The 26965-nt window shown below is 35.4% G+C and overlaps 1 protein-coding gene across 1 annotated transcript; it reads left to right on the top strand.

Annotated features, from left to right (window-relative positions):
* Positions 1 to 1547: 1547 nt before the first annotated feature.
* On the top strand, positions 1548 to 25091 carry LOC114519849. Its single transcript, XM_028540030.1, has 3 exons — positions 1548 to 1786; positions 24616 to 24708; positions 24827 to 25091. The coding sequence occupies exons 1-3, from the start codon at positions 1563 to 1565 to the stop codon at positions 24969 to 24971; spliced, it is 462 nt and encodes a 153-aa protein (XP_028395831.1). The 5' UTR covers positions 1548 to 1562; the 3' UTR covers positions 24972 to 25091.
* The last annotated feature ends 1874 nt before the right edge of the window (positions 25092 to 26965 follow it).

Consider the following 26965-nt stretch of genomic DNA (forward strand, 5'->3'; position numbering starts at 1 on the left):
CTAAATACCTCCGATTTTTAGCTGATATTGCAGTTTCTTTATATAAGCTCTAAAACAGCTATCACTTCGCAGCTGCTCTTATAACATCGAGGAGCTGTAAAATTGCCTCATTTTAAGGCGTTGTAAGAATGACAATAGGGAGCTTTAGCAGTGACTACGAGTACGAGATTCGTCATTCTCGCGCGTTGTTTGCTTACGCCATCAGCCAAAACTAGTAGTCGTTGGGCTTTTGATTAAGAAATTTATCAAAAAACTCGTACTCAAAAGCCCAACGACTACGAGTTTTGGCTGATGGCGTAAGCAAACAACGCGCGAGAATGACGAATCTCGTACTGGTAGTCACTGTTAAAGCTCACTATTAACGCTGTCATGGGAACACAAGTTATGTACAGGGTGTATCAAAAAAAACGCAACCACTTAATATTCTAAAATTCATATTGTTCATAAGCTCAATAGATTTTATGCCCCTGGGATTTTAAAATGGCTTCTAATCGTACAGTTCAACTGCTAATAGTCAAATCAGCTAAACTAATAATGGTGCAGCTAACAACCGAACAACGAGTTTTTATTGTCGTGCATGATAACTTGAATGCTAACTGTCGACCTTGTAAAATAAATTGTAAATAAAATTTTACTCGTTAAATACTTTCAATTCAGCTCGTTGGTTTACGCACCCGACTTTGTTTACCGACGATTGTGCCGCTAGAATATGATTACAAGCTTTCTCGCATTCCAGGGGCCAAACGTCTTTTGTGTTGTTGAACAAAGAGGATATTCATGAATATTAAGTGGTTGCGTTTTTTTTGATACACCCTGTATACCTATTGTCTCGCATGTGGAGTTTCTTTGGTGTTCAAGTGCGTCGTGAATCGCAAACTCCCTATTCCCTGAACAGGCGACTGCCTGATAATAAAAACTTGGGAATGATTAAAACTCTAGTGCGTCATTAGGTATTCATTGGGTATGTCATTAGGTATTCTTTCCGGATGTCAAAATGCCATTTGGAACAAAATACGTTTTTATTTACGCTAATCCTATTTTAAACCTTGCTGACCAGATCCCTAATCCAATCCCTAATCGAAATCATTACGCTAATCCTCTGACGTAAATGAAGGAAGAATTAGGTTACAAAATAGGTTAGATTTTAATTAGATTTACAAAATTTGATAACTTTAAAAAATGTGGAAGATTTTGTTCGCTGAAAACTTGCTTGCATAATATTTAATGATATTTAACACCTGTTCGATCGTGTTTTATCATAGTTAATCCTACCTATATATAGCTATGACGTTTCACATCTATGATATCGTATGATAATCACATTCAAAATACTTCCGCTCGCACAAAATATTGCATAGTCTGAAGAGAATCAATTTACTGAAGCAATTGTGATGTTTTGGCTATAAATATACCTTTGACGTTCATTCAGAAGCGAAGAATATATATACCATATCGTTCTGTTTATATCAAGTAATACCACGAAAATTAGTTTACGCAATGTCAATGATATAGTCAATACGAATACGAACAATCAACAATACCGTCATAACGACAAGATTTTTATGGCTTCAAGTTCAATATTACAATTGCTCTGTCCATGTATAACAAACGAAGATGATTATGATCAACCTGAAGTGATTTCTCGTTACGATGGCGAAAGAAATGTTTTTGGACAGAAACATGGTTACGGTGAATATCATTTCAACAATGGTGACCTTTATCAAGGATGTTGGAAATCTGATAAGATGCATGGCTCGGGTGTTTATACATATTCCTCCGGTAAAAAGTAAGTACAGATCTAGATGTTATGTTTGTCCACGGTTAACTGATTTCTAGCTATAACTTTCTATTGATTGAAATCCAAATATCAGAAAAATTAATGGTTTTTATAGAGATAGTGATGTTTTTTTAAAGTTTTATCTATATGATTTTGCAATATATACCCTGCATGCATGCCTGGACGAGGTTGGCATACCTGCTCATGCCTGCTTACGTAGCATAAAACGATCTGGGATTCAGCAACAAATTTGTGAGGGCCGGGGGGGAACCGTAAATGATCGATTAAGCGGCGTTAATCCACTGATCAGTGCGTTAATCGAATAAGTAGCCTGCTCGCAGACTAAATAGGGACCGTCGCAGCCTCGTACCCAGGCGCTTTAATACTAAAATATATAACGTTGCATCCAGGTATTGTATAGAGTTCAGCTGAAAAAAGCAAGCGCGCAAGGGTGCTTGGGGAGGTTTGGGGAGGTTTGGTTTTTTCTAGCTGACCTCTATACAATAACTGAATGCAACATTATTTTTTACTATATATTAAAGCGCCTGGGTACGAGGCTGGGACCGTCGGCTCTACGGTTTCATATTCAACAAGAATGACTTTCATGGATGAGCTTTTCGCATGAAAAGAAACTTAGTAATTCTACATTTTACTGCGAGCAACGTAATTACAGCGAATATGAAAATGAATATGAAACAGCACGAAATTTGCGTTTGTGACAAATTTACTCGGGTGGTTGTGCGCAACAGTTTACGTAATAAACGACGTCATTATTCTTTGAGACAAATATGACTTCTATAAAGAATATTTATATACTTGTGCACAATTTATTGTCAACTGCTGGAAAAAACCCAGAAACAAATTAAAATTGTGCTCACACTTGGACAAATCACACTGTTAGTGATTTTCAACCGCCGGCCACCCGCATAATTATATATCAGGGCAATTTATAATTGTGGAGAAAAGACTTTCGATGAGAGCTCTTCTAAGCGCACGAGTGGCCGGTGCGAGGGATTTTATTTCGCAAGTGTGATGTTGTTGTTCGAGTGAAATGACAAAAGCCGTTTGACATTGACTGCGATTTGCGAATTTTCCTGAGTAAACGGCGAGCGCTTTCAAATCAAAAGTTCAATAATACAATTGATTATATCCATGCATACAAAGAATGACGTTCACTATGGAAGATATATAGTATAGTTCACTATGAAAGGCGTATTTTGAAGAGAAATAAGTAATAACGAAAAGTATTTCGCTGATCACAAACCGCAATACGACGCAGCATGAATTTATATTTTAGCCATGCAGCTTCTGCGAATTTTCTGGACTTCGTGCTTGGGTCAAATAAACTCAAAATATCCTCAAATAATGTCTAATGCATTGATCAAGAATGACTCGCAGAGAAAATCTATTGCATGGAAAGAAGCGCGCGGAGTTATTCCACATTTGGTACGTCAGATACCGGGTATTTTCATATTCATGTCTTAATCTGAATATGAATGTGAAAATGAATATGAAACCGTAGAGCCGACTGTGGCCGGAAATTGAAGGGGGAAAATTTGTTTTTCCTTCATTTCTTCAGCAATTTCCCCCTGTAATTTCCGGCCCCCTAATTCAGTCAGCGAGCAGGCTATCGAATAAGCGGTGCTATTAAATAAGCGCGGCAAAAAATAATTAGCGTTGCGTCGCTTGTACGAATCTACAAGACGCCAGCTCATGCCTTTACTCCACCTACAGAAATATAATGCAGTCAGTAAGGAAGAATGTTGCCTCTAAAGCAAAGTTCTCGTAAGCATAGTTCTTAGTTCAAAAATCGTAATCATCAGCGATGGCCTGGGTGTCCCAGAAAAAGTACTCCGATTTAAATCATAATAGCTTCTAAACTAGCTAAGCTATTAAACTGAATTAACTTTCACCAAATAGAGGAATGACTAACTTAGATTTTGATATATTACAGTTGTATTTTACTTAAAAATTTACGGAGATATCAATGTTCAAAATTGGTAGCATATTTCTGGATGCGTCTAAATTAATGCAAAAAAATGCCCTATCAAATATTAATCAAGCTTTTCTCAACTGAAACATGCACTATTAGCAGTAAATAAATGACACTTGACAAATTGTTTATTATGAAACGAAGTATTATTATTTAATGAAGAAAATAATACAGCCTTTTTGCAATTACACATATAACAGTTTCAGCGCTATTGTTTTCGTTACGTTTTGTTCGAAAAATGTTGAATGTCCCTGGGGAGTTGCATGTTGTGCCCTATAGAATTATGGTTTGAATGTGTCTTATTTTGAGTTATCCTGAATATGCCAAGATTAAGTAAAGATCAAAGAGTATGCGTGTGCTTATTTACTGCTAATACTGCATGTTTCAGTTGAGAAAAGCTTGATTAATATTTGATACAGTGTTTTTTGCACAATTTAGACACATCCAGAAATATGCTACCAATTTTGAACATTGATATCTCCGTGAATTTTTAAGTAAAATACAACTGTAATATACAACTGTAATATACAATATTAAGTAAAATACAACTGTATCAAAATCTAAGTTAGTCTTCCCTCTATCTAGTGAAAGTTATTTCAGTTTAATAGCTTAGTTAGTTTAGAAGCTATTATGAATCAAACCGGAGTACTTTTTTCTGGGACACCCGGTACTAAAATGCATGATCTCAATTACTTATTTAAATCGTGGGATACAAACATATAGAAAAACAGAGGATAATATTTTTATTAACTAGCGCCTAAATGCAGGAAAGGCACAGTTTATTTCATAGTATATTACATGAAGTATGAAACTTGTGAAACATTACATCACTGATTACACGCGTAAAAATCATCATGTTGATGCATGCAGGTTGTTTAAAAAAGGGTTGAACAATGTTGTGCTGCACCCTGTGAACAGTATTGTTAACAATGTTGTTGAAGCTTGTTGAATCATCAACGTTGTTGCAACTTGTTTCAACAGCACTGCATCGTGATTGCAACAACATTGATGATTCAACACGGTTCAGTAACATTGCTAACAATACTGTTCCCAGGGTGCAGCACAACATTGTTCACTTCTGATGCGACAACCTGATCAATTTTTGGCCGTGTACATCAGTATCATCCTTTATCATCAATCCTATTTACATTAATAAACTTCATGCAATATAAAATAATTAAATGAAATGAACTGTGCCTTTCCTGTATTTAGGCGCTAGTTTTTTACTACAGTTCCGCCATATTCGTTGTGTAGGACTTCAAAGGTTCCAACGTCAGGTTATCCACAGATGCACCTACAGATGCACCTACATGCATCCATTTATAAAGAAGCGCGTTTGCAACAATGACGACGGGCATTTTAAGACTCCGCGGGCGCTGTTGTGCAGGCGGAGTAGTAAATAAACGCCATAGATTCCTTAATGAACGCTGTTAAGAATTTGTTTACAGCTAGTATATAACATTATACACTTAATGTATACTCCCGAGGGAAATAGTGAGTTTTTTTTCCCGAGAGTGTGAATGTTTTCCGAGACGAAGTCGAGGGAAAACAAAACTCACTATTTCCCGAGGTAGTGTACATTAAATGTTTTGTTATATAGGAACGAAAACATACATGATACAGAACAATTTCATTTAATTAAAAAACACTTTACTCTGTTATGATATGAAGCGGGCAAAAATTTTTTACTTGTTTTCCTGGCGGGAAACATTGCATTTATTTAAAGTCATGTGACTACGAATGTACCAATCACATATAAAATACAAAGCACCTATATAACAATAGATTTATTAACCCAAATATTTTTAAAATTTCTAATATTTTTAAATTTTTTGAAATATATACAGTGTTTTCAAAATTTTTAAAACTTTTGACAGATACCCAGGTATTTTTAAAATTATCAAGGTGGATAAGACCACCTTTAAAACATTTGAAATTTTTGACATACAATGGTGATCAAAAGCCTGAGTCCAGTCGATAATTTTTCTTATATTACGATAATTTACAATAAATGATATCTTATGCATGAGTTGGAGATTGGATATGTTGATCTGAACTTAGGTATTTTATGATAGTAATGCCTCCCATAGATATCTCGTTGATTCTCATGGTATTTAAGTTGAATAAGAAATGCGTATTATTCTTTTTGTGGACCAAAGATGGCAAAGAGAAGGCCAACAATGACGGGATGTCTCGAAAAATTGCGAGAAATTGAGATTAGGTTATAATGCTGTTATAATGCTGTATTTCAGCAATTGATAACATTTTATGTCATTTTAAACATTTTGGGACATTTTGCATCATTTTGGGATTTTGAGTATTTCGGGGCATTTTTGGCTTCTCGGGTGATTTTAGGGCATGTTATGGATTTTGGCGTGTTTAAGCCAATTTTGTGCATTTTAGGTATTTAATGGCATTTTAGGTAATGTTAAGATTTTTGAAATTTTATATCATTTCAGGCATGTTCAGTATTTCGGGGCATTTTTGGCATTTCGGCTGATTTTAGGGCATGTTATGGATTTTGGCGTGTTTAAGCCATTGATGACAGTTTATGCCATTTTAAACATTTTGGGACGTTTTACAAGAATTTGGGCATCTTAGGTATTAGGAGCATTTCTGACATTTTGGGTGATTTTTGGGTATGTTATGAATTTTAGCGCGTTTTAGCAAATTTTGCGCATTTTAGGTATTTAACAGCATTTTAGGTAATTTGGGGCGTTTTAGACATTTTATATCATTTTAGGCAATTTGAGTATTTTGGGGCAATTTTGGCATTTCGGGTGATTGTAGGGCATGTTATGGATTTTTGCGCGTTTTAGTCATGTTAGCGCATTTTAGGTATTTAACAGCATTTTAGGTAATTTTAGGAATTTTGGGGTATTTTAGACATTTTACATCATTTTGGGCATTTTGAGTATTTTGGGGCATTTTTGCCATTTCGGGTGATTTTAGGGCATGTTATGGATTTTGGCGCATTTAAGCCATTGATGACATTTTATGCGATTTTAACCATTCTGGGACGTTTTACAAGATTTTCGGCAGCTTAGGTATTTTGGGATCATTTTTGGCATTTCTGTAATTTTAAGGCATGTTATGGATTTTGGCGCGTTTTAGCCATTTTTGTGCATTTTAGGTATTTAACAGCATTTTAGGTAATTTTAGGCATTTTGGGGCATTTTAGACATTTTACATCATTTTGGGCATTTAGAGTATTTTGGGGCATTTTTGGCGTTTCGGGTGATTTTAGGGCATGTTATGGATTTCGGCGTGTTTAAGCCATTGATGACAATTTTATACCATTTTAAACATTTTGGGACGTTTTACAAGAATTTAGGCATCTTAGGTATTTTGGCGCGTTTTTTAGCGCGTTTTAGTCATTTTTGCGCATTTTAGGTACTTACAGCATTTTAAGTAATTTTAGGCGTTTTGGGGCATTTTAGACATTTTACATCATTTTGGGCATTTTGAGTATATCGGGGCAATTTTGGCATTTGGGTGGTTGTAGGGCATCTTATGGATTTTAGCCCATTTTCGCCATTTTTGCGCATTTTAGGTGTTTAACAGCATTTTAGGTAATTTTAGGCATTTTGGGGCATTTTAGACATTTTACATCATATTGGGCATTTTGAGTATTTTGGGGCACTTTGGCATTTCGGGTGATTTTAGGGCATGTTATGGATTTTGGCTGTTTTAGCCATTCTTGTGCATTTCAGATATTTAATGGCATTTTAGGTAATTTTAAGCATTTTAGAAATTTTACATCATTTTAGGCATGTTGAGTGTTTTGGGGCATTTTTGGCATTTCGGGTGATTTTAGGGCATGTTATGGGTTTTTGCGCGTTTAAGCCATTGCTGACATTTTATGCGATTTTAAACATTTTGGGACGTTTTACAAGATTTTCGTCAGCTTAGGTGTTTTGGGGGCATTTTTGGCATTTCGGGTGATTTTAGTGCATGTTAAGGATTTTGTCGCGTTTTAGCCATTTTTGGCATTTTAGGTATTTAAGGCATTTTAGGTAATTTTAAACATTTTAGAATTTTACATCATTTTAGGCATGTTGAGTATTTTGGGGCATTTTTGGCATTTGGGTGATTTTAGGGCATGTTATGGATTTTGGCGCGTTTTAGCCATTTTTGTGCATTTTAGGTATTTAATAGCATTTTAGGTAATTTTAAGCATTTTAGAAATTTTACATCATTTTAGGCATGTTGAGTATTTTGGGGCATTTTTGGCATTTTGGCTGATTTTAGGGCATGTTATGGATTTTAGCGCGTTTTAGCCATTTTTGTGCATTTTAGGTATTTAATAGCATTTTAGGTAATTTTAAGCATTTTAGAAATTTTACATCATTTTAGGCATGTTGAGTATTTTAGGGCATTTTTGGCATTTTGGCTGATTTTAGGGCATGTTATGGATTTTGGCGCTTTTTAGCCATTTTTGTGCATTTTAGGTATTTAATGGCATTTTAGGTAATTTAAGCATTTTAGAAATTTTACATCATTTTAGGCATGTTGAGTATTTTGGGGCATTTTTGGCATTTTGGCTGATTTTAGGGCATGTTATGGATTTTAGCGCGTTTTAGCCATTTTTGTGCATTTTAGGTATTTAATAGCATTTTAGGTAATTTTAAGCATTTTAGAAATTTTACATCATTTTAGGCATGTTGAGTATTTTGGGGCATTTTTGGCATTTTGGCTGATTTTAGGGCATGTTATGGATTTTAGCGCGTTTTAGCCATTTTTGTGCATTTTAGGTATTTAATAGCATTTTAGGTAATTTTAAGCATTTTAGAAATTTTACATCATTTTAGGCATGTTGAGTATTTTAGGGCATTTTTGGCATTTTGGCTGATTTTAGGGCATGTTATGGATTTTGGCGCTTTTTAGCCATTTTTGTGCATTTTAGGTATTTAATGGCATTTTAGGTAATTTTAAGCATTTTAGAAATTTTACATCATTTTAGGCATGTTGAGTATTTTGGGGCATTTTTGGCATTTTGGGTGATTTTAAGGCATGTTATGGATTTTAGCGCCTTTTAGCATTTTTGGGCATTTTAGGTATTTAACAGCATTTTAGGTAATTTTAGGCATTTTGGGGCATTTTAGACTTTTTACATCATTTTGGGCATTCTGAGTATTTTGGGGCATTTTTGGCATTTCGGGTGATTTTAGGGCATGTTATGGATTTTGGCGCGTTTTAGTTATTTTTGTGCATTTGAAGTATTTAATGGCATTTTAGGTAATTTTAAGCATTTTAGAAATTTTACATCATTTTAGGCATGTTGAGTGTTTTGGGGCATTTTTGGCATTTTGGGTGATTTTAAGGCATGTTATGGATTTTAGCGCCTTTTAGCATTTTTGGGCATTTTAGGTATTTAACAGCATTTTAGGTAATTTTAGGCATTTTGGGGCATTTTAGACTTTTTACATCATTTTGGGCATTCTGAGTATTTTGGGGCATTTTTGGCATTTCGGGTGATTTTAGGGCATGTTATGGATTTTGGCGCGTTTTAGTTATTTTTGTGCATTTGAAGTATTTAATGGCATTTTAGGTAATTTTAAGCATTTTAGAAATTTTACATCATTTTAGGCATGTTGAGTGTTTTGGGGCATTTTTGGCATTTTGGGTGATTTTAAGGCATGTTATGGATTTTAGCGCCTTTTAGCATTTTTGGGCATTTTAGGTATTTAACAGCATTTTGGGTAATTTTAGGCATTTTGGGGCATTTTAGACTTTTTACATCATTTTGGGCATTCTGAGTATTTTGGGGCATTTTTGGCATTTCGGGTGATTTTAGGGCATGTTATGGATTTTGGCGTGTTTAAGCCATTGATGACAGTTTATGCCATTTTAAACATTTTGGGACGTTTTACAAGAATTTGGGCATCTTAGGTATTTTGGGGCATTTTTAGCATTTTGGGTGATTTTAAGGCATGTTATGGATTTTAGCGCGTTTTAGCCATTTCTGCACATTTTAGGTATTTAACAGCATTTTAGGTAATTTTAGGTATTTTGGGGCGTTTTAGACATTTTACATAACTTTAGGCATTTTTAGTGTTTCAGGGCATTTTTGGCATTTCGGATGGTTTTAGGGCTTGGCATTGATGACAATTTATGCCATTTTAAACATTTAGGGACGTTTCACAAGATTTTGGGCATCTTAGGTATTAGGAGCATTTCTGACATTTTGGGTGATTTTTGGGTATGTTATGAATTTTAGCGCGTTTTAGCCAATTTTGCGCAGTTTAGGTATTTAACAGCATTTTAGGTAATTTGGGGCGTTTTAGACATTTTATATCATTTTAGGCAATTTGAGTATTTTGGGGCAATTTTGGCATTTCGGGTGATTGTAGGGCATGTTATGGATTTTTGCGCGTTTTAGTCATGTTAGCGCATTTAGGTATTTAACAGCATTTTAGGTAATTTTAGGAATTTTGGGGTATTTTAGACATTTTACATCATTTTGGGCATTTTGAGTATTTGGGGCATTTTTGCCATTCGGGTGATTTAGGGCATGTTATGGATTTTGGCGCATTTAGCCATTGATGACATTTTATGCGATTTTAACCATTCTGGGACGTTTTACAAGATTTTCGGCAGCTTAGGTATTTTTGGATCATTTTTGGCATTTCTGTAATTTTAAGGCATGTTATGGATTTTGGCGCGTTTTAGCCATTTTTGTGCATTTTAGGTATTTAACAGCATTTTAGGTAATTTTAGGCATTTTGGGGCATTTTAGACATTTTACATCATTTTGGGCATTTAGAGTATTTTGGGGCATTTTTGGCGTTTCGGGTGATTTTAGGGCATGTTATGGATTTCGGCGTGTTTAAGCCATTGATGACAATTTTATACCATTTTAAACATTTTGGGACGTTTTACAAGAATTTAGGCATCTTAGGTATTTTGGCGCGTTTTTTAGCGCGTTTTAGTCATTTTTGCGCATTTTAGGTACTTAACAGCATTTTAAGTAATTTTAGGCGTTTTGGGGCATTTTAGACATTTTACATCATTTTGGGCATTTTGAGTATATCGGGCAATTTTGGCATTTGGGTGGTTGTAGGGCATCTTATGGATTTTAGCCCATTTTCGCCATTTTTGCGCATTTTAGGTGTTTAACAGCATTTTAGGTAATTTTAGGCATTTTGGGGCATTTTAGACATTTTACATCATATTGGGCATTTTGAGTATTTTGGGGCACTTTTGGCATTTCGGGTGATTTTAGGGCATGTTATGGATTTTGGCTGTTTTAGCCATTCTTGTGCATTTCAGATATTTAATGGCATTTTAGGTAATTTTAAGCATTTTAGAAATTTTACATCATTTTAGGCATGTTGAGTGTTTTGGGGCATTTTTGGCATTTCGGGTGATTTTAGGGCATGTTATGGGTTTTTGCGCGTTTAAGCCATTGCTGACATTTTATGCGATTTTAAACATTTTGGGACGTTTTACAAGATTTTCGTCAGCTTAGGTGTTTTGGGGGCATTTTTGGCATTTCGGGTGATTTTAGTGCATGTTAAGGATTTTGTCGCGTTTTAGCCATTTTTGTGCATTTTAGGTATTTAAGGCATTTTAGGTAATTTTAAACATTTTAGAAATTTTACATCATTTTAGGCATGTTGAGTATTTTAGGGCATTTTTGGCATTTTGGCTGATTTTAGGGCATGTTATGGATTTTTGCGCTTTTTAGCCATTTTTGTGCATTTTAGGTATTTAATAGCATTTTAGGTAATTTTAAGCATTTTAGAAATTTTACATCATTTTAGGCATGTTGAGTATTTTGGGGCATTTTTGGCATTTTGGCTGATTTTAGGGCGTGTTATGGATTTTGGCGCTTTTTAGCCATTTTTGTGCATTTTAGGTATTTAATGGCATTTTAGGTAATTTTAAGCATTTTAGAAATTTTACATCATTTTAGGCATGTTGAGTATTTTGGGGCATTTTTGGCATTTTGGCTTTTTAGGGCATGTTATGGATTTTGGCGCTTTTTAGCCATTTTTGTGCATTTTAGGTATTTAATGGCATTTTAGGTAATTTTAAGCATTTTAGAAATTTTACATCATTTTAGGCATGTTGAGTGTTTTGGGCAATTTTTGGGATTTTGGGTGATTTTGGGCATGTTATGGATTTTAGCGCGTTTTAATCCATATTTGCACATTTGAGGTATTTAATTAACAGAATTTTAGATCATTTTAGGCATTTTGGGGCATTTTAGACATTTTACATCATATTGGTTATTTTGAGTATTTAGAATTTTTGGCATTTCGGGTGATTTTAGGGCATGTTATGGACTTTGGCGCGTTGAAGCCATTGATGATATTTTATGCCATTTTAAACATTTGGGACGTTTTACATGAATTTGGGCATCTTAGATATCTTAGGGCATTTTTGGCATTTCAGGTGATTTTAGGGCATATTATGGATTTTGGCGCATTTTAGTTATTTTTGTGAATTTGAAGTATTTAATGGCATTTTAGGTAATTTTAAGCATTTTAGAAATTTTACATCATTTTAGGCATGTTGAGTGTTTTGGGGCATTTTTGGCATTTTGGGTGATTTTAAGGCATGTTATGGATTTTAGCGCCTTTTAGCATTTTTGGGCATTTTAGGTATTTAACAGCATTTTAGGTAATTTTAGGCATTTTGGGGCATTTTAGACTTTTTACATCATTTTGGGCATTCTGAGTATTTTGGGGCATTTTTGGCATTTCGGGTGATTTTAGGGCATGTTATGGATTTTGGCGCGTTTTAGTTATTTTTGTGCATTTGAAGTATTTAATGGCATTTTAGGTAATTTTAAGCATTTTAGAAATTTTACATCATTTTAGGCATGTTGAGTGTTTTGGGGCATTTTTGGCATTTTGGGTGATTTTAAGGCATGTTATGGATTTTAGCGCCTTTTAGCCATTTTTGTGCATTTTAGGTATTTAACAGCATTTTAGGTAATTTTAGGCATTTTGGGGCATTTTAGACATTTTACATCATTTTGGGCATTTAGAGTATTTTGGGGCATTTTTGGCGTTTCGGGTGATTTTAGGGCATGTTATGGATTTTGGCTGTTTTAGCCATTCTTGTGCATTTCAGATATTTAATGGCATTTTAGGTAATTTTAAGCATTTTAGAAATTTTACATCATTTTAGGCATGTTGAGTGTTTTGGGGCATTTTTGGCATTTCGGGTGATTTTAGGGCATGTTATGGGTTTTTGCGCGTTTAAGCCATTGCTGACATTTTATGCGATTTTAAACATTTTGGGACGTTTTACAAGATTTTCGTCAGCTTAGGTGTTTTGGGGGCATTTTTGGCATTTCGGGTGATTTTAGTGCATGTTAAGGATTTTGTCGCGTTTTAGCCATTTTTGTGCATTTTAGGTATTTAAGGCATTTTAGGTAATTTTAAACATTTTAGAAATTTTACATCATTTTAGGCATGTTGAGTATTTTAGGGCATTTTTGGCATTTTGGCTGATTTTAGGGCATGTTATGGATTTTGGCGCTTTTTAGCCATTTTTGTGCATTTTAGGTATTTAATAGCATTTTAGGTAATTTTAAGCATTTTAGAAATTTTACATCATTTTAGGCATGTTGAGTATTTGGGGCATTTTTGGCATTTTGGCTGATTTTAGGCGTGTTATGGATTTTGGCGCTTTTTAGCCATTTTTGTGCATTTTAGGTATTTAATGGCATTTTAGGTAATTTTAAGCATTTTAGAAATTTTACATCATTTTAGGCATGTTGAGTATTTTGGGGCATTTTTGGCATTTTGGCTGATTTTAGGGCATGTTATGGATTTTGGCGCTTTTTAGCCATTTTTGTGCATTTTAGGTATTTAATGGCATTTTAGGTAATTTTAAGCATTTTAGAAATTTTACATCATTTTAGGCATGTTGAGTGTTTTGGGCAATTTTTGGGATTTTGGGTGATTTTGGGCATGTTATGGATTTTAGCGCGTTTTAATCCATATTTGCACATTTGAGGTATTTAATTAACAGAATTTTAGATCATTTTAGGCATTTTGGGGCATTTTAGACATTTTACATCATATTGGTTATTTTGAGTATTTAGAATTTTTGGCATTTCGGGTGATTTTAGGGCATGTTATGGACTTTGGCGCGTTGAAGCCATTGATGATATTTTATGCCATTTTAAACATTTGGGACGTTTTACATGAATTTGGGCATCTTAGATATCTTAGGGCATTTTTGGCATTTCAGGTGATTTTAGGGCATATTATGGATTTTGGCGCATTTTAGTTATTTTTGTGAATTTGAAGTATTTAATGGCATTTTAGGTAATTTTAAGCATTTTAGAAATTTTACATCATTTTAGGCATGTTGAGTGTTTTGGGGCATTTTTGGCATTTTGGGTGATTTTAAGGCATGTTATGGATTTTAGCGCCTTTTAGCATTTTTGGGCATTTTAGGTATTTAACAGCATTTTAGGTAATTTTAGGCATTTTGGGGCATTTTAGACTTTTTACATCATTTTGGGCATTCTGAGTATTTTGGGGCATTTTTGGCATTTCGGGTGATTTTAGGGCATGTTATGGATTTTGGCGCGTTTTAGTTATTTTTGTGCATTTGAAGTATTTAATGGCATTTTAGGTAATTTTAAGCATTTTAGAAATTTTACATCATTTTAGGCATGTTGAGTGTTTTGGGGCATTTTTGGCATTTTGGGTGATTTTAAGGCATGTTATGGATTTTAGCGCCTTTTAGCCATTTTTGTGCATTTTAGGTATTTAACAGCATTTTAGGTAATTTTAGGCATTTTGGGGCATTTTAGACATTTTACATCATTTTGGGCATTTAGAGTATTTTGGGGCATTTTTGGCGTTTCGGGTGATTTTAGGGCATGTTATGGATTTCGGCGTGTTTAAGCCATTGATGACAATTTTATACCATTTTAAACATTTTGGGACGTTTTACAAGAATTTAGGCATCTTAGGTATTTTGGCGCGTTTTTTAGCGCGTTTTAGTCATTTTTGCGCATTTTAGGTACTTAACAGCATTTTAAGTAATTTTAGGCGTTTTGGGGCATTTTAGACATTTTACATCATTTTGGGCATTTTGAGTATATCGGTGCAATTTTGGCATTTGGGTGGTTGTAGGGCATCTTATGGATTTTAGCCCATTTTCGCCATTTTTGCGCATTTTAGGTGTTTAACAGCATTTTAGGTAATTTTAGGCATTTTGGGGCATTTTAGACATTTTACATCATATTGGGCATTTTGAGTATTTTGGGGCACTTTTGGCATTTCGGGTGATTTTAGGGCATGTTATGGATTTTGGCCCGTTTTAGCCATTCTTGTGCATTTCAGATATTTAATGGCATTTTAGGTAATTTTAAGCATTTTAGAAATTTTACATCATTTTAGGCATGTTGAGTGTTTTGGGGCATTTTTGGCATTTCGGGTGATTTTAGGGCATGTTATGGGTTTTTGCGCGTTTAAGCCATTGCTGACATTTTATGCGATTTTAAACATTTTGGGACGTTTTACAAGATTTTCGTCAGCTTAGGTGTTTTGGGGGCATTTTTGGCATTTCGGGTGATTTTAGTGCATGTTAAGGATTTTGTCGCGTTTTAGCCATTTTTGTGCATTTTAGGTATTTAAGGCATTTTAGGTAATTTTAAACATTTTAGAAATTTTACATCATTTTAGGCATGTTGAGTATTTTGGGGCATTTTTGGCATTTTAGGTGATTTTAGGGCATGTTATGGATTTTGGCGCGTTTTAGCCATTTTTGTGCATTTTAGGTATTTAATAGCATTTTAGGTAATTTTAAGCATTTTAGAAATTTTACATCATTTTAGGCATGTTGAGTATTTTGGGGCATTTTTGGCATTTTGGCTGATTTTAGGGCATGTTATGGATTTTAGCGCGTTTTAGCCATTTTTGTGCATTTTAGGTATTTAATAGCATTTTAGGTAATTTTAAGCATTTTAGAAATTTTACATCATTTTAGGCATGTTGAGTATTTTAGGGCATTTTTGGCATTTTGGCTGATTTTAGGGCATGTTATGGATTTTGGCGCTTTTTAGCCATTTTTGTGCATTTTAGGTATTTAATGGCATTTTAGGTAATTTTAAGCATTTTAGAAATTTTACATCATTTTAGGCATGTTGAGTATTTTGGGGCATTTTTGGCATTTTGGCTGATTTTAGGGCGTGTTATGGATTTTTGCGCTTTTTAGCCATTTTTGTGCATTTTAGGTATTTAATGGCATTTTAGGTAATTTTAAGCATTTTAGAAATTTTACATCATTTTAGGCATGTTGAGTATTTTGGGGCATTTTTGGCATTTTGGCTGATTTTAGGGCATGTTATGGATTTTGGCGCTTTTTAGCCATTTTTGTGCATTTTAGGTATTTAATGGCATTTTAGGTAATTTTAAGCATTTTAGAAATTTTACATCATTTTAGGCATGTTGAGTGTTTTGGGCAATTTTTGGGATTTTGGGTGATTTTGGGCATGTTATGGATTTTAGCGCGTTTTAATCCATATTTGCACATTTGAGGTATTTAATTAACAGAATTTTAGATCATTTTAGGCATTTTGGGGCATTTTAGACATTTTACATCATATTGGTTATTTTGAGTATTTAGAATTTTTGGCATTTCGGGTGATTTTAGGGCATGTTATGGACTTTGGCGCGTTGAAGCCATTGATGATATTTTATGCCATTTTAAACATTTTGGGACGTTTTACATGAATTTGGGCATCTTAGATATCTTGGGGCATTTTTGGCATTTCAGGTGATTTTAGGGCATATTATGGATTTCGGCGCGTTTTAGTTATTTTTGTGCATTTGAAGTATTTAATGGCATTTTAGGTAATTTTAAGCATTTTAGAAATTTTACATCATCTTAGGCATGTTGAGTGTTTTGGGGCATTTTTGGCATTTTGGGTGATTTTAAGGCATGTTATGGATTTTAGCGCCTTTTAGCATTTTTGGGCATTTTAGGTATTTAACAGCATTTTAGGTAATTTTAGGCATTTTGGGGCATTTTAGACTTTTTACATCATTTTGGGATTCTGAGTATTTTGGGGCATTTTTGGCATTTCGGGTGATTTTAGGGCATGTTATGGATTTTGGCGTGTTTAAGCCATTGATGACAGTTTATGCCATTTTAAACATTTGGGACGTTTTACAAGAATTTGGGCATCTTAGGTATTTTGGGGCATTTTTAGCATTTTGGGTGATTTTAAGGCATGTTATGGATTTTAGCGCGTTTTAGCCATTTCTGCACATTTTAGGTATTTAACAGCATTTTAGGTAATTTTAGGTATTTTGGGGCGTTTTAGACATTTTACATAACTTTAGGCATTTTAGTGTTTCAGGGCATTTTTGGCATTTCGGATGGTTTTAGGGCTTGGCATTGATGACAATTTATGCCATTTTAAACATTTAGGGACGTTTTACAAGATTTTGGGCATCTTAGGTATTAGGAGCATTTCTGACATTTTGGGTGATTTTTGGGTATGTTATGAATTTTAGCGCGTTTTAGCCAATTTTGCGCAGTTTAGGTATTTAACAGCATTTTAGGTAATTTGGGGCGTTTTAGACATTTTATATCATTTTAGGCAATTTGAGTATTTTGGGGCAATTTTGGCATTTCGGGTGATTGTAGGGCATGTTATGGATTTTTGCGCGTTTTAGTCATGTTAGCGCATTTTAGGTATTTAACAGCATTTTAGGTAATTTTAGGAATTTTGGGGTATTTTAGACATTTTACATCATTTTGGGCATTTTGAGTATTTTGGGGCATTTTTGCCATTTCGGGTGATTTTAGGGCATGTTATGGATTTTGGCGCATTTAAGCCATTGATGACATTTTATGCGATTTTAACCATTCTGGGACGTTTTACAAGATTTTCGGCAGCTTAGGTATTTTGGGATCATTTTTGGCATTTCTGTAATTTTAAGACATGTTATGGATTTTGGCGCGTTTTAGCCATTTTTGTGCATTTTAGGTATTTAACAGCATTTTAGGTAATTTTAGGCATTTTGGGGCATTTTAGACATTTTACATCATTTGGGCATTTAGAGTTTTTTGGGGCATTTTTGGCGTTTCGGGTGATTTTAGGGCATGTTATGGATTTCGGCGTGTTTAAGCCATTGATGACAATTTTATACCATTTTAAACATTTTGGGACGTTTTACAAGAATTTAGGCATTTTAGGTATTTTGGCGCGTTTTTTAGCGCGTTTTAGTCATTTTGCGCATTTTAGGTACTTAACAGCATTTTAAGTAATTTTAGGCGTTTTGGGGCATTTTAGACATTTTACATCATTTTGGGCATTTTGAGTATATCGGGGCAATTTTGGCATTTCGGGTGGTTGTAGGGCATCTTATGGATTTTAGCGCATTTTCGCCATTTTTGCGCATTTTAGGTGTTTAACAGCATTTTAGGTAATTTTAGGCATTTTGAGGCATTTGAGACATTTTAAATCGTTTTGGGCGTTTTGAGTATTTTGGGGCATTTTTGGCATTTCGGGTGATTTTAGGGCATGTTATGGATTTTGGCGCGTTTTAGCCATTTTTGTGCTTTTTAGGTATTTAATGGCATTTTAGGAAATCTTAAGCAGTTTAGAAATTTTACATCATTTTAGGAATGTTGAGTATTTTGGGGCACTTTTGGCATTTTTGGTGATTGTAGTGCATATTATGGATTTTAGGGCATGTTATGGAGAATATTTGACGGTAAAAAATTGTGTGAAAAAAAATGATGCTGAAAAAATTGGGCACGGCACAAGAAAAAAATTGATGGAAAAAAATTGATTTTATGGCATGAAAATTACTGGTAAAAAAAATTGGGCACAAGAGAAGTACACAAGAAAAAAAATTTATTGGAAAAATGGGCAAAAGAAAAAGATTGATGGAAAAACAATTTGGCGAAAGAAAAAAAATTTGATGGTAAAAATATTGAGCATAAGAAAAAAATGAGAAAAAATTTGGACCAAGAAGAAAATTTTGATAAAAAAATTGGGCACTTGATAAAGAATTTAAATGGGGAAAAAAATTGGGCACAAGAAAAAAAAATTTAATGGGAAAAAAATTGGGCATGAAGGAAAATTTTATGGGAAAAAAATTGGCGACAAAAAAAAGTTTCAATGGAAAAAAAACGGGCCTTAATAAAGAAAAAACTGGCACAATTTCTAGAAAAAAAAATTAATGCCAAAAAAAATTTGGCACAAGAAAAAAAAATTAATTGGAAAAAAAATGGGCACAAGAAAAAGATTGATGGAGAAACAATTTGGTAAAAGAAAAAAAAATTGATGGGAAAAAAATTGGTAAATAAGAAAAAAGAAAGAAAAAAATTGGACAAAAGAAGAAAATTTTGATGAAAAAAAAATTTGGCACTTGATAAAAGATTTAAACAGAAAAAAAGGTTGGGCACAAAAAAAAATTTAATGGGAAAAAAAATGGGCACTAAAAAAAAATAGATCAGAAAAAAAATCGGCCACAAAAAAAATTTCAATGAAAAAACGGGCCTTGAAAAATAGAAACAAAATTTGGCACAAGAGAAAAAATTGATGGAAAAAAAATTGGGCATGGCAAAAATAATTGAATGGAAAAAGGAAAAAATAATTAGCCAGAAGAACAAAAATGGGAAAAATTTGACAGAAAAGCGATTTCGAAGCCATTTGAGGTATTTTAAACGGAATTTGAATTTCGAAAAATTACGATTTTTCCCTTTATAGTGGCCATTTTTCCTTTATCCCGAATTTCTAAATTTCGAAAATATGGTGTTATTTGTATAAATGTACTTCTTCATGAAAGAATGCAGTTTGACTTAGTTTTTCCTTGCTGCCCTATTACCGAGAACTGCGATTTTTCCTTCGCGACCACCCCGACCCCCTCCCTACTGATTTTACTCAAATCTTGAACAGTTTTGAAAAATGGTTTTATAGCCTCCTCCTAAGGCATCATCACTAAAATCTTAAATTCTATTTCGTCATCACTGCATCCGGGATCCCATGAGATTGCTTCGCGCATGCGTTCATCAGTGCTAACGCTTCGCTTCAGAAAGCTTCTACTGAATAAAATAAAAAATTCGTCTTTTAAGACATCACTCATCGAGACTTGTTGGAATTTTCGCACTTTATGATCACCGTGATGGCCTCCCAGAGTGAAGAAGATAGGCTTTTATCAGAGGATGTGGTTTTATCGCAAGAATCGGACATTGGTAGTTTGGCGGGAATCTTGCAAGGCATCCAAAACTCCTTGGCGGACCTAGCTCAGGCTTCGGCTTCGAAAGATCAATCAGCAGCTTTTAAAACCTTCACGAAGATTAACAAGTCCAGCAAGATTCTGGGTTCGAAATTGAAGATAACAACGACAAAACAAGCACGGTTGACCCAACACGTGTTGTAAATGACTTGCTCGACTCGAGCAGCAATGGCGATGGCGCCGTTGTTAACAGTCAGAATAACTCTGACACAGAGAAACATACTGACTTACTTGAAAGCCTGACACAGGCGTTTATTCCCTCGGAGAGAAAATCTCCCGCTATTGCAACCAAAATTGCTGATCTTGTAGACAGCATATTGTCAGGTAAACTTTCACCAGAAACCGTGAAAGAACGGGGCGAGAAATATTTCCCCCCGAAAACTGTCAACGCGTCTGTACATCTACAGTTAACGAAGAGATCTGGGATTTACTACCCCGACGAAGCAGAACTGTAGATCTCGCTTTTCAGCGAGTACAAGAAACCTTGACACAGGGTGTTTCATCATTAGCACTTCTAGCTGATAAGTTAGCTAAAGATGTGCAGAATAAGCGAACTCCAGACATGATGGAAATTATGCATCACGTCATGGACAGTCTTGTACTTGTGAGTCATGCAGACTGGAGTTTGAATATGAAAAGACGCGAACTCATCAAGCCTGACTTAAACGCTCCGTTTACTCGTTTTGTAAACCAGAAATAGCTACAACAACCAAACTCTTTGGTGATGACCTCACCAAACATCTGAAGGACATGACAGATGTGAGTAGAGTGGGGAAACAATTGCAAAAGAAAACCCACAGCACAGCTATAGTCAGAGAAATCACTTCCATAAACCTTATGACCGGCCTGGCCCAAGCTACAACTATAAAGGTCATAATACCAAGAAGCCTTTTTTATGGCACGGCCGTGCAGCATCCCAGACAGGGGTGTTGCACAAGAAAAACAACAAGAAGGGGTAAATTAGAAACACAGGTAATATTTGATAAAGATTGTTCTAAAAATGTGTTAAGCAATAATTTGCAATGCCAGACACTGGCTTTTACTGCAGGCCAAGTAAAGAATCATCTATCCAACTGGGAATATACACAAGACCCCATAATTTTAAGTGCCATTCAGCACTATAATATTGAGTTTGCGGAGAGCCCTCCTTTACAGGCTAATCCTCCTAAAAATACAATTTTCTCTCCATCTGAAAAAGAGATCATCAATAATGAAATTGCTAAACTCCTTAGCAAAGGAGTCATTGAGCAAGCTGCTTACACACCAGACAGCTATCTCTCAAATGTGTTTGTCAGGCCTAAAAGGATGGCACTCACAGAATGATTCTCAACCTTAAATCATTAAATGAATTTGTGGCATATCACCATTTTAAAATGGACACTTTTCAAACAGCTGTTAAGCTCATTCGGCCAGGATGTTTCATGGCATCAGTAGACTTAAAGGATGCCTACTATTCTATCCCTGTTGCTGCAGAGGATCGAAAATTCTTAATGTTTAAATGCAAGATTCGTTTTTTCATTTCACTTGCCTGCCTAATGGCTTGTCATGTGCGCCCAGATTATTTACGAAAATACTCAAACCAGTCTATGCCCATCTCAGAACATTGGGGTACACATGCATGGGACATATTGATGATTCTTTACTTGTTGCTTCTGCCTTTAATGAGTGTGAAAATAATATCACTACAACAGTTGAGTTATTTACTAAACTGGGCTTCACTGTACAACCTGATAAGTCAATTTTGAAACCTACTAGAGAAATAGAATTTCTTGGGTTTTTGATAAACAGCCTGACAATGACAGTAAGATTGTCAACAACCAAAGCAATTAAAGTTCAGTCTGTCTGTCAAGACCTCTTGGGAAGCAACAAGCCTATTACTATCCGACATGTGGCTCATGTGATAGGGGTTTTAGTGTCCAGTCTTCCTGCAGTACAATATGGGGCACTCTACTATAGGAAACTAGAGCTTAACAAAACTCAAGCCCTTAGGCACAATTATGGAAATTTTGATGCAATAATGCATCTGTCTGAGGGCTCAAAGGTAGAATTATCATGGTGGATTAACAATATTCTTAATTCACAGAGGTCACTTACTATAAGTAACCCAGTTATCACTTTAACTACAGATGCCTCGCATCTAGGATGGGGTGCAGTGTTAAAGAACAAACTGGAGGGCATTGGAACCCACAAGAACAGGAATTTCACGTAAACTATTTAGAGTTGAAGGCAGTTTTTCTAGGATTGAAATCCTTGTGTAACAACTGTAAAGATATACACATTTGCATAGAGTCAGATAACACCACAGCTGTGGCTTATATCAATCACATGGGCGGGGTCAAGTCAGAGGACTGCCATGACATAGCACTCCAAATTTGGGAGTGGTGTATTTCAAAACAAATCTGGTTAAGTGCCCGCCACATTCCTGGGGTCCTAAACGTCCAAGCTGATACAGCTTCAAGGGAATTTAATGACTCTGTTGAATGGTCACTATCAACAGAGGTGTTCCAATCTATTCTCACACAATAGGGATACTTTGATATTGACCTGTTTGCATCAAGGCTTAACAACAAAGTTAATGAATATGCTGCGTGGAAACCTGACCCAGGCGCAAAATTTATTGATGCATTTAGTTTTAGTTGGGAACCTTATTTTTTCTATGCATTTCCACCTTTCAGTGTGATTGCCAAATGTCTGAAGAAAATAGAGGAAGACAAAGCAACGGGGATTCTTCTGGTACCATTCTGGACAACTCAGGCATGGTTCTCACCTATAACAAAGGTTCTTGATTTTATACCTCTCTTTATGAAAGAGGTCTCCGGTATGATGCAATTAACACTGCTAAGTCAGCAATATCAGCAATTACTGTGACTAGAAACAGCCCTACCATCGGTAACCACCCGCTCATTTCGCGGTTTATGAAGGGAGTTTTTAAGAGCAGAGCTCCTGTCCCTCGATATGACTCGACTTGGGATGTCCAACCGATGTTATCTCATTTATCCTCCTTCGCTGCACCAGATGAATTAAACCTTAAATCCCTTACGCTCAAGCTGGTTGTGTTAGTGGCTCTAGTATCAGCACAGAGGATTCAAAGTATTCATTTACTCAATTTACAATTCATGAAATCAAGTACTGACCAAGTCGAATTTGCTTTACCAGAACACATAAAACAAAGCCGACCCGGTTACAAAGTTCCATCGGTTATCCTTAAGGCATACCCGATAGATTCTGCCTTGTGTGTGGTCACACATTTGAACGAATACCTTGAAAGAACAAAAACATTGAGGAAGGATGAGAACAGACTGTTCATTAGCTTTGTTAAGCCTCACAAGGGCGTTTCGAAAGACACCATAGCCAGATGGATCCGTACAGTCATGGGTGATGCAGGAATTGACGTCACTGTATTTAAACCCCATAGTACACGATCGGCAGCAACATCTAAGGCTAAACAAGCATGTGTTCCTATGCAGGACATACTAAAACAAGCGGGTTGGTCAAATCAGCGAACATTTGACCGGTTTTATAATAAACCAGTTCGACAGGATTCTGTATTTGCAGAGTTGGTCCTAAAGTAATTATACGCAGTAACTTAACGGAACTGAATTAATAAGCTCTAGCTGTTGTATTCATTAGATTGTTATGTTCATTACAATTGTTACGTTAGGCACGTGTTGTCTCTCATGTGAATGCTGGCTTTAAAATCTCATGGGATCCCGGATGCAGTGATGACGAAATAGAATTGAAAATTAAACGAGACTTACCTGGAAGTTGCAGTTTGATTGGAATTCTATGAGTCATAACACTGCATCGAGGGATCACATGCCCAACCACTGCTGGTCCCACCCTTAACGCTGATGTATTTCCAGCAAGATTCGGATGTTTAGCAGGATATATGTATGAATCTATGGGATAACATTCACATTCGAGCTTTAAAAACTGATGAACGCATGCGCGATGCAATCTCATGTGATCTCTCGATGCAGTGTTATGACTCATAGAATTCCAATCAAACTTCAACTTCCAGGTAAGTCTCGTTTAATTTTCAATTTTTCGTGAAAGCATGTAATATCACTTTTCCTTTTGTCTCGGTTACAGATGTTACCGAATTCAAAAATGCTTTTTTGGTTTAAGTATTACGATTTTTCCTAAACCCCAATTATTCGATTTTACTGAATTTTAAAATCTATTCAAATATTTGTTCTTTTTTATGTTTTTTTCATGAAAGAATGTAATAGCACTTATTTCTGGAACATTTCGAGGTAGCCTCCTCCGCAGGCATCTCTTATGTACTTATATTAGTCATATTAGGCATGGAGTAGCTGTGTCATACCAAATATGCATTTTTTTAATAAATAAGAGATGCCTGCGGAGGAGGCTAATTTCGAGATATATTTTGAAATTCGGAAAATTGGGGACTCAGAAATGCGTTTATATGCATGACGGCTTCACCACCATCAGTGTAAATGCTAGCAATTAAGAAGTACATACTGCGAACCTTAATACCCAAAATACCCAAATACTATGTACTGGCCGGGCCTAAAAACCGGGCGTCTCGACGTTTGCCGTGATTGCCAAACTTCAGGCACCTAATACTTTTAACCTCTACATGCATACAGGGCTGAAGGTTTTTTTCAAGAAGGAAAATTTATTGGAAAGCAGCCACAAGTTTATGATCCAGATGATGTTTCACCGCTACCAGACCCTGAAAAGTAAGTATATCTTGTGATCTGTTGTGATCTCTATCATGACTCGAAAGATAACTTCATCCTTCAACCTTCTGCGCTGGGGCACGAGATTAAAGTTAAAACTCATTGTTTTTTTATTGAGCATTCCAAGAGAAGAACAGATACGTCGACAACGGACATCAGAAGAAAATGAACGAAAAAGGATCGAGCGAGAGGAAAGACGAAAACGCACGAAAGAAAGACAAGAAAAATGGAGAAACAAATATGGCACAATACAAGCAAAATAACCATGTACAGAGAAAATATCTTTATGCATGGCATGTCTGTATATGTGTGTTAAAATAATATTTATTAAATTGCAGCTGAACTGAGATCATGACGTCATAAAGCATCTCGACAAAACTGAGTTATCATACGCCTGGTGAAAATTTTAAATTCTAATTTGCAGTTGAGAAAAAAAAAGGGTTTCCACATAAATACAATAGAATTACTTTACATTTTCGAGTGTCGAAGTCATATGCAATCAGGGAAATGATAATTCAGTTTTGTCGAAGATCTGGCTTCTGATTGGTTGATTTTTATACCCAGATTAGCTGCATGGTTATCATTTTTCTAGAGACAATGCTCTGGGGACTCAACACACTTTAGAGCGTCCATGAGACGGCTTAACGTGAAAGTTTCGAAATAATAGCCCATTATGTTAAAAATCGTTTGTTATCATCGAGTTGAGGGCAGTTGTAGAAGCTTGATTTCAATTTAGTCTTAATTGTCAAGGTGAACATGTCAACACATGTCTATTTATGTGCACTGCAGTATTTAAATCGTTAAAAATAAGAGAAAAAAAGACAAATTTACATCCATCCTTCTATTTACGGTCTATTTCGTCTTGCTGAAAATGACTTCTTCACGAACAAAATGGAAACTATAGGCTTAACCATGGAAGATGAGACAAAAGTAAAGAACGCGAGAAACATCGCCAGTGCAAGGAAAACCGTCTTTAAGCCCGTTTTCGACTAGGCGAGTTTATTCGCGCGAACGGAGTAGGAAGCGATTCTACTTTTTCGCGGCGAATTTTTCACATTCCCGGATTTCAGATATCGCTTAGCGTCGCGCGAATAAATTTGCCTAGTGGAGAACGGCTTTAGGCTATGTGAGCGTCGTTTTCGAGCGTTTTAAAAAATGTTTATTTATCTTGAACTTCTATTGTAGTAAATTGGCGGTATTTGAAACCGTTTAGGCATATGAGGAGGTTAAAACGCTTCAAAACGTTACCGTGTGCACATAGTCTTAGGCATATGCTATATAGCATAGTTATAGTGAGAATCAGCCGCTGTAGTAATTCATCCAATGACATTGACAAACTAAATACCGACCTCGAAAGCGTACATAAATGATCATTAGCTAACAAATTGACATTCAATACAGAAAACCCCAGAATTTATGCTGTCGGATCTCGGCAAAAAATATCAGGTATCCAGGAAACAGGTTTTAGGGGCTGTTTACATGAGCCCGGTTACCGGAGATTCAACGAAGCGTGAGAGGACTTTGAGGTATTAAAATAAGTCTTTATGACACCAAACAAGCACATGCTATTGTTGTGGTGATTATACGACTACCAGAATCATGTTATCTGCTCATTTCAATACTTCAAAATCATCTCACGCTTCGTTGAATCTCGGGTAACCGGGCTCATGTAAACAGCCCCTTAGGAGCCATAATTAATGATCAATTAATATGGAACGACTTGACGCACAGTGTAAAGAACTCAAGGGTTCAGATTGAGTAGAGGAATGCCTTTGGCAACATTAGGTACATTATACACTAACGTACAAATCTTATGGCATACAACAAAAACTTCATACACGAGATGCCCTGGTGATAACTAATTCAAGTCGTGCTTGACATCAAATCATCTCAGCTATTTGATAACTTAAAGTGGGAGCAGATTTGAAGCCATGCTTACAAAATATCGAAGGTTAATCGCGGGTTAGATCACGTTAAACGAAATCATAGTTAATAAAATACATGGTTTGAAGACCACATAAAACTACAATGCAATTGCATTTATTAACTATGTTGATGCCTCATTTATGCAAAATATTATCCTTTCTCATCACATATCTATTGTACTGTGCACAGATAAACCAATAGCAATCTTATAATCAACATATTTTTCAAGTAAAGGTTGAGGAGCTTAGCAAGACGAATGCCATGCATTGGTATGTTTGGCTAAAATACAATAGACACGTGACGAGAAAAGAACCATTTTTTGCATAACCCC

This window comes from Dendronephthya gigantea, unplaced genomic scaffold (assembly GCF_004324835.1).
Source record: "Dendronephthya gigantea isolate DGI-Jeju-01 unplaced genomic scaffold, DenGig_1.0 000014F, whole genome shotgun sequence".
NCBI classification, from domain to species: Eukaryota; Metazoa; Cnidaria; class Anthozoa; order Malacalcyonacea; family Nephtheidae; genus Dendronephthya; species Dendronephthya gigantea.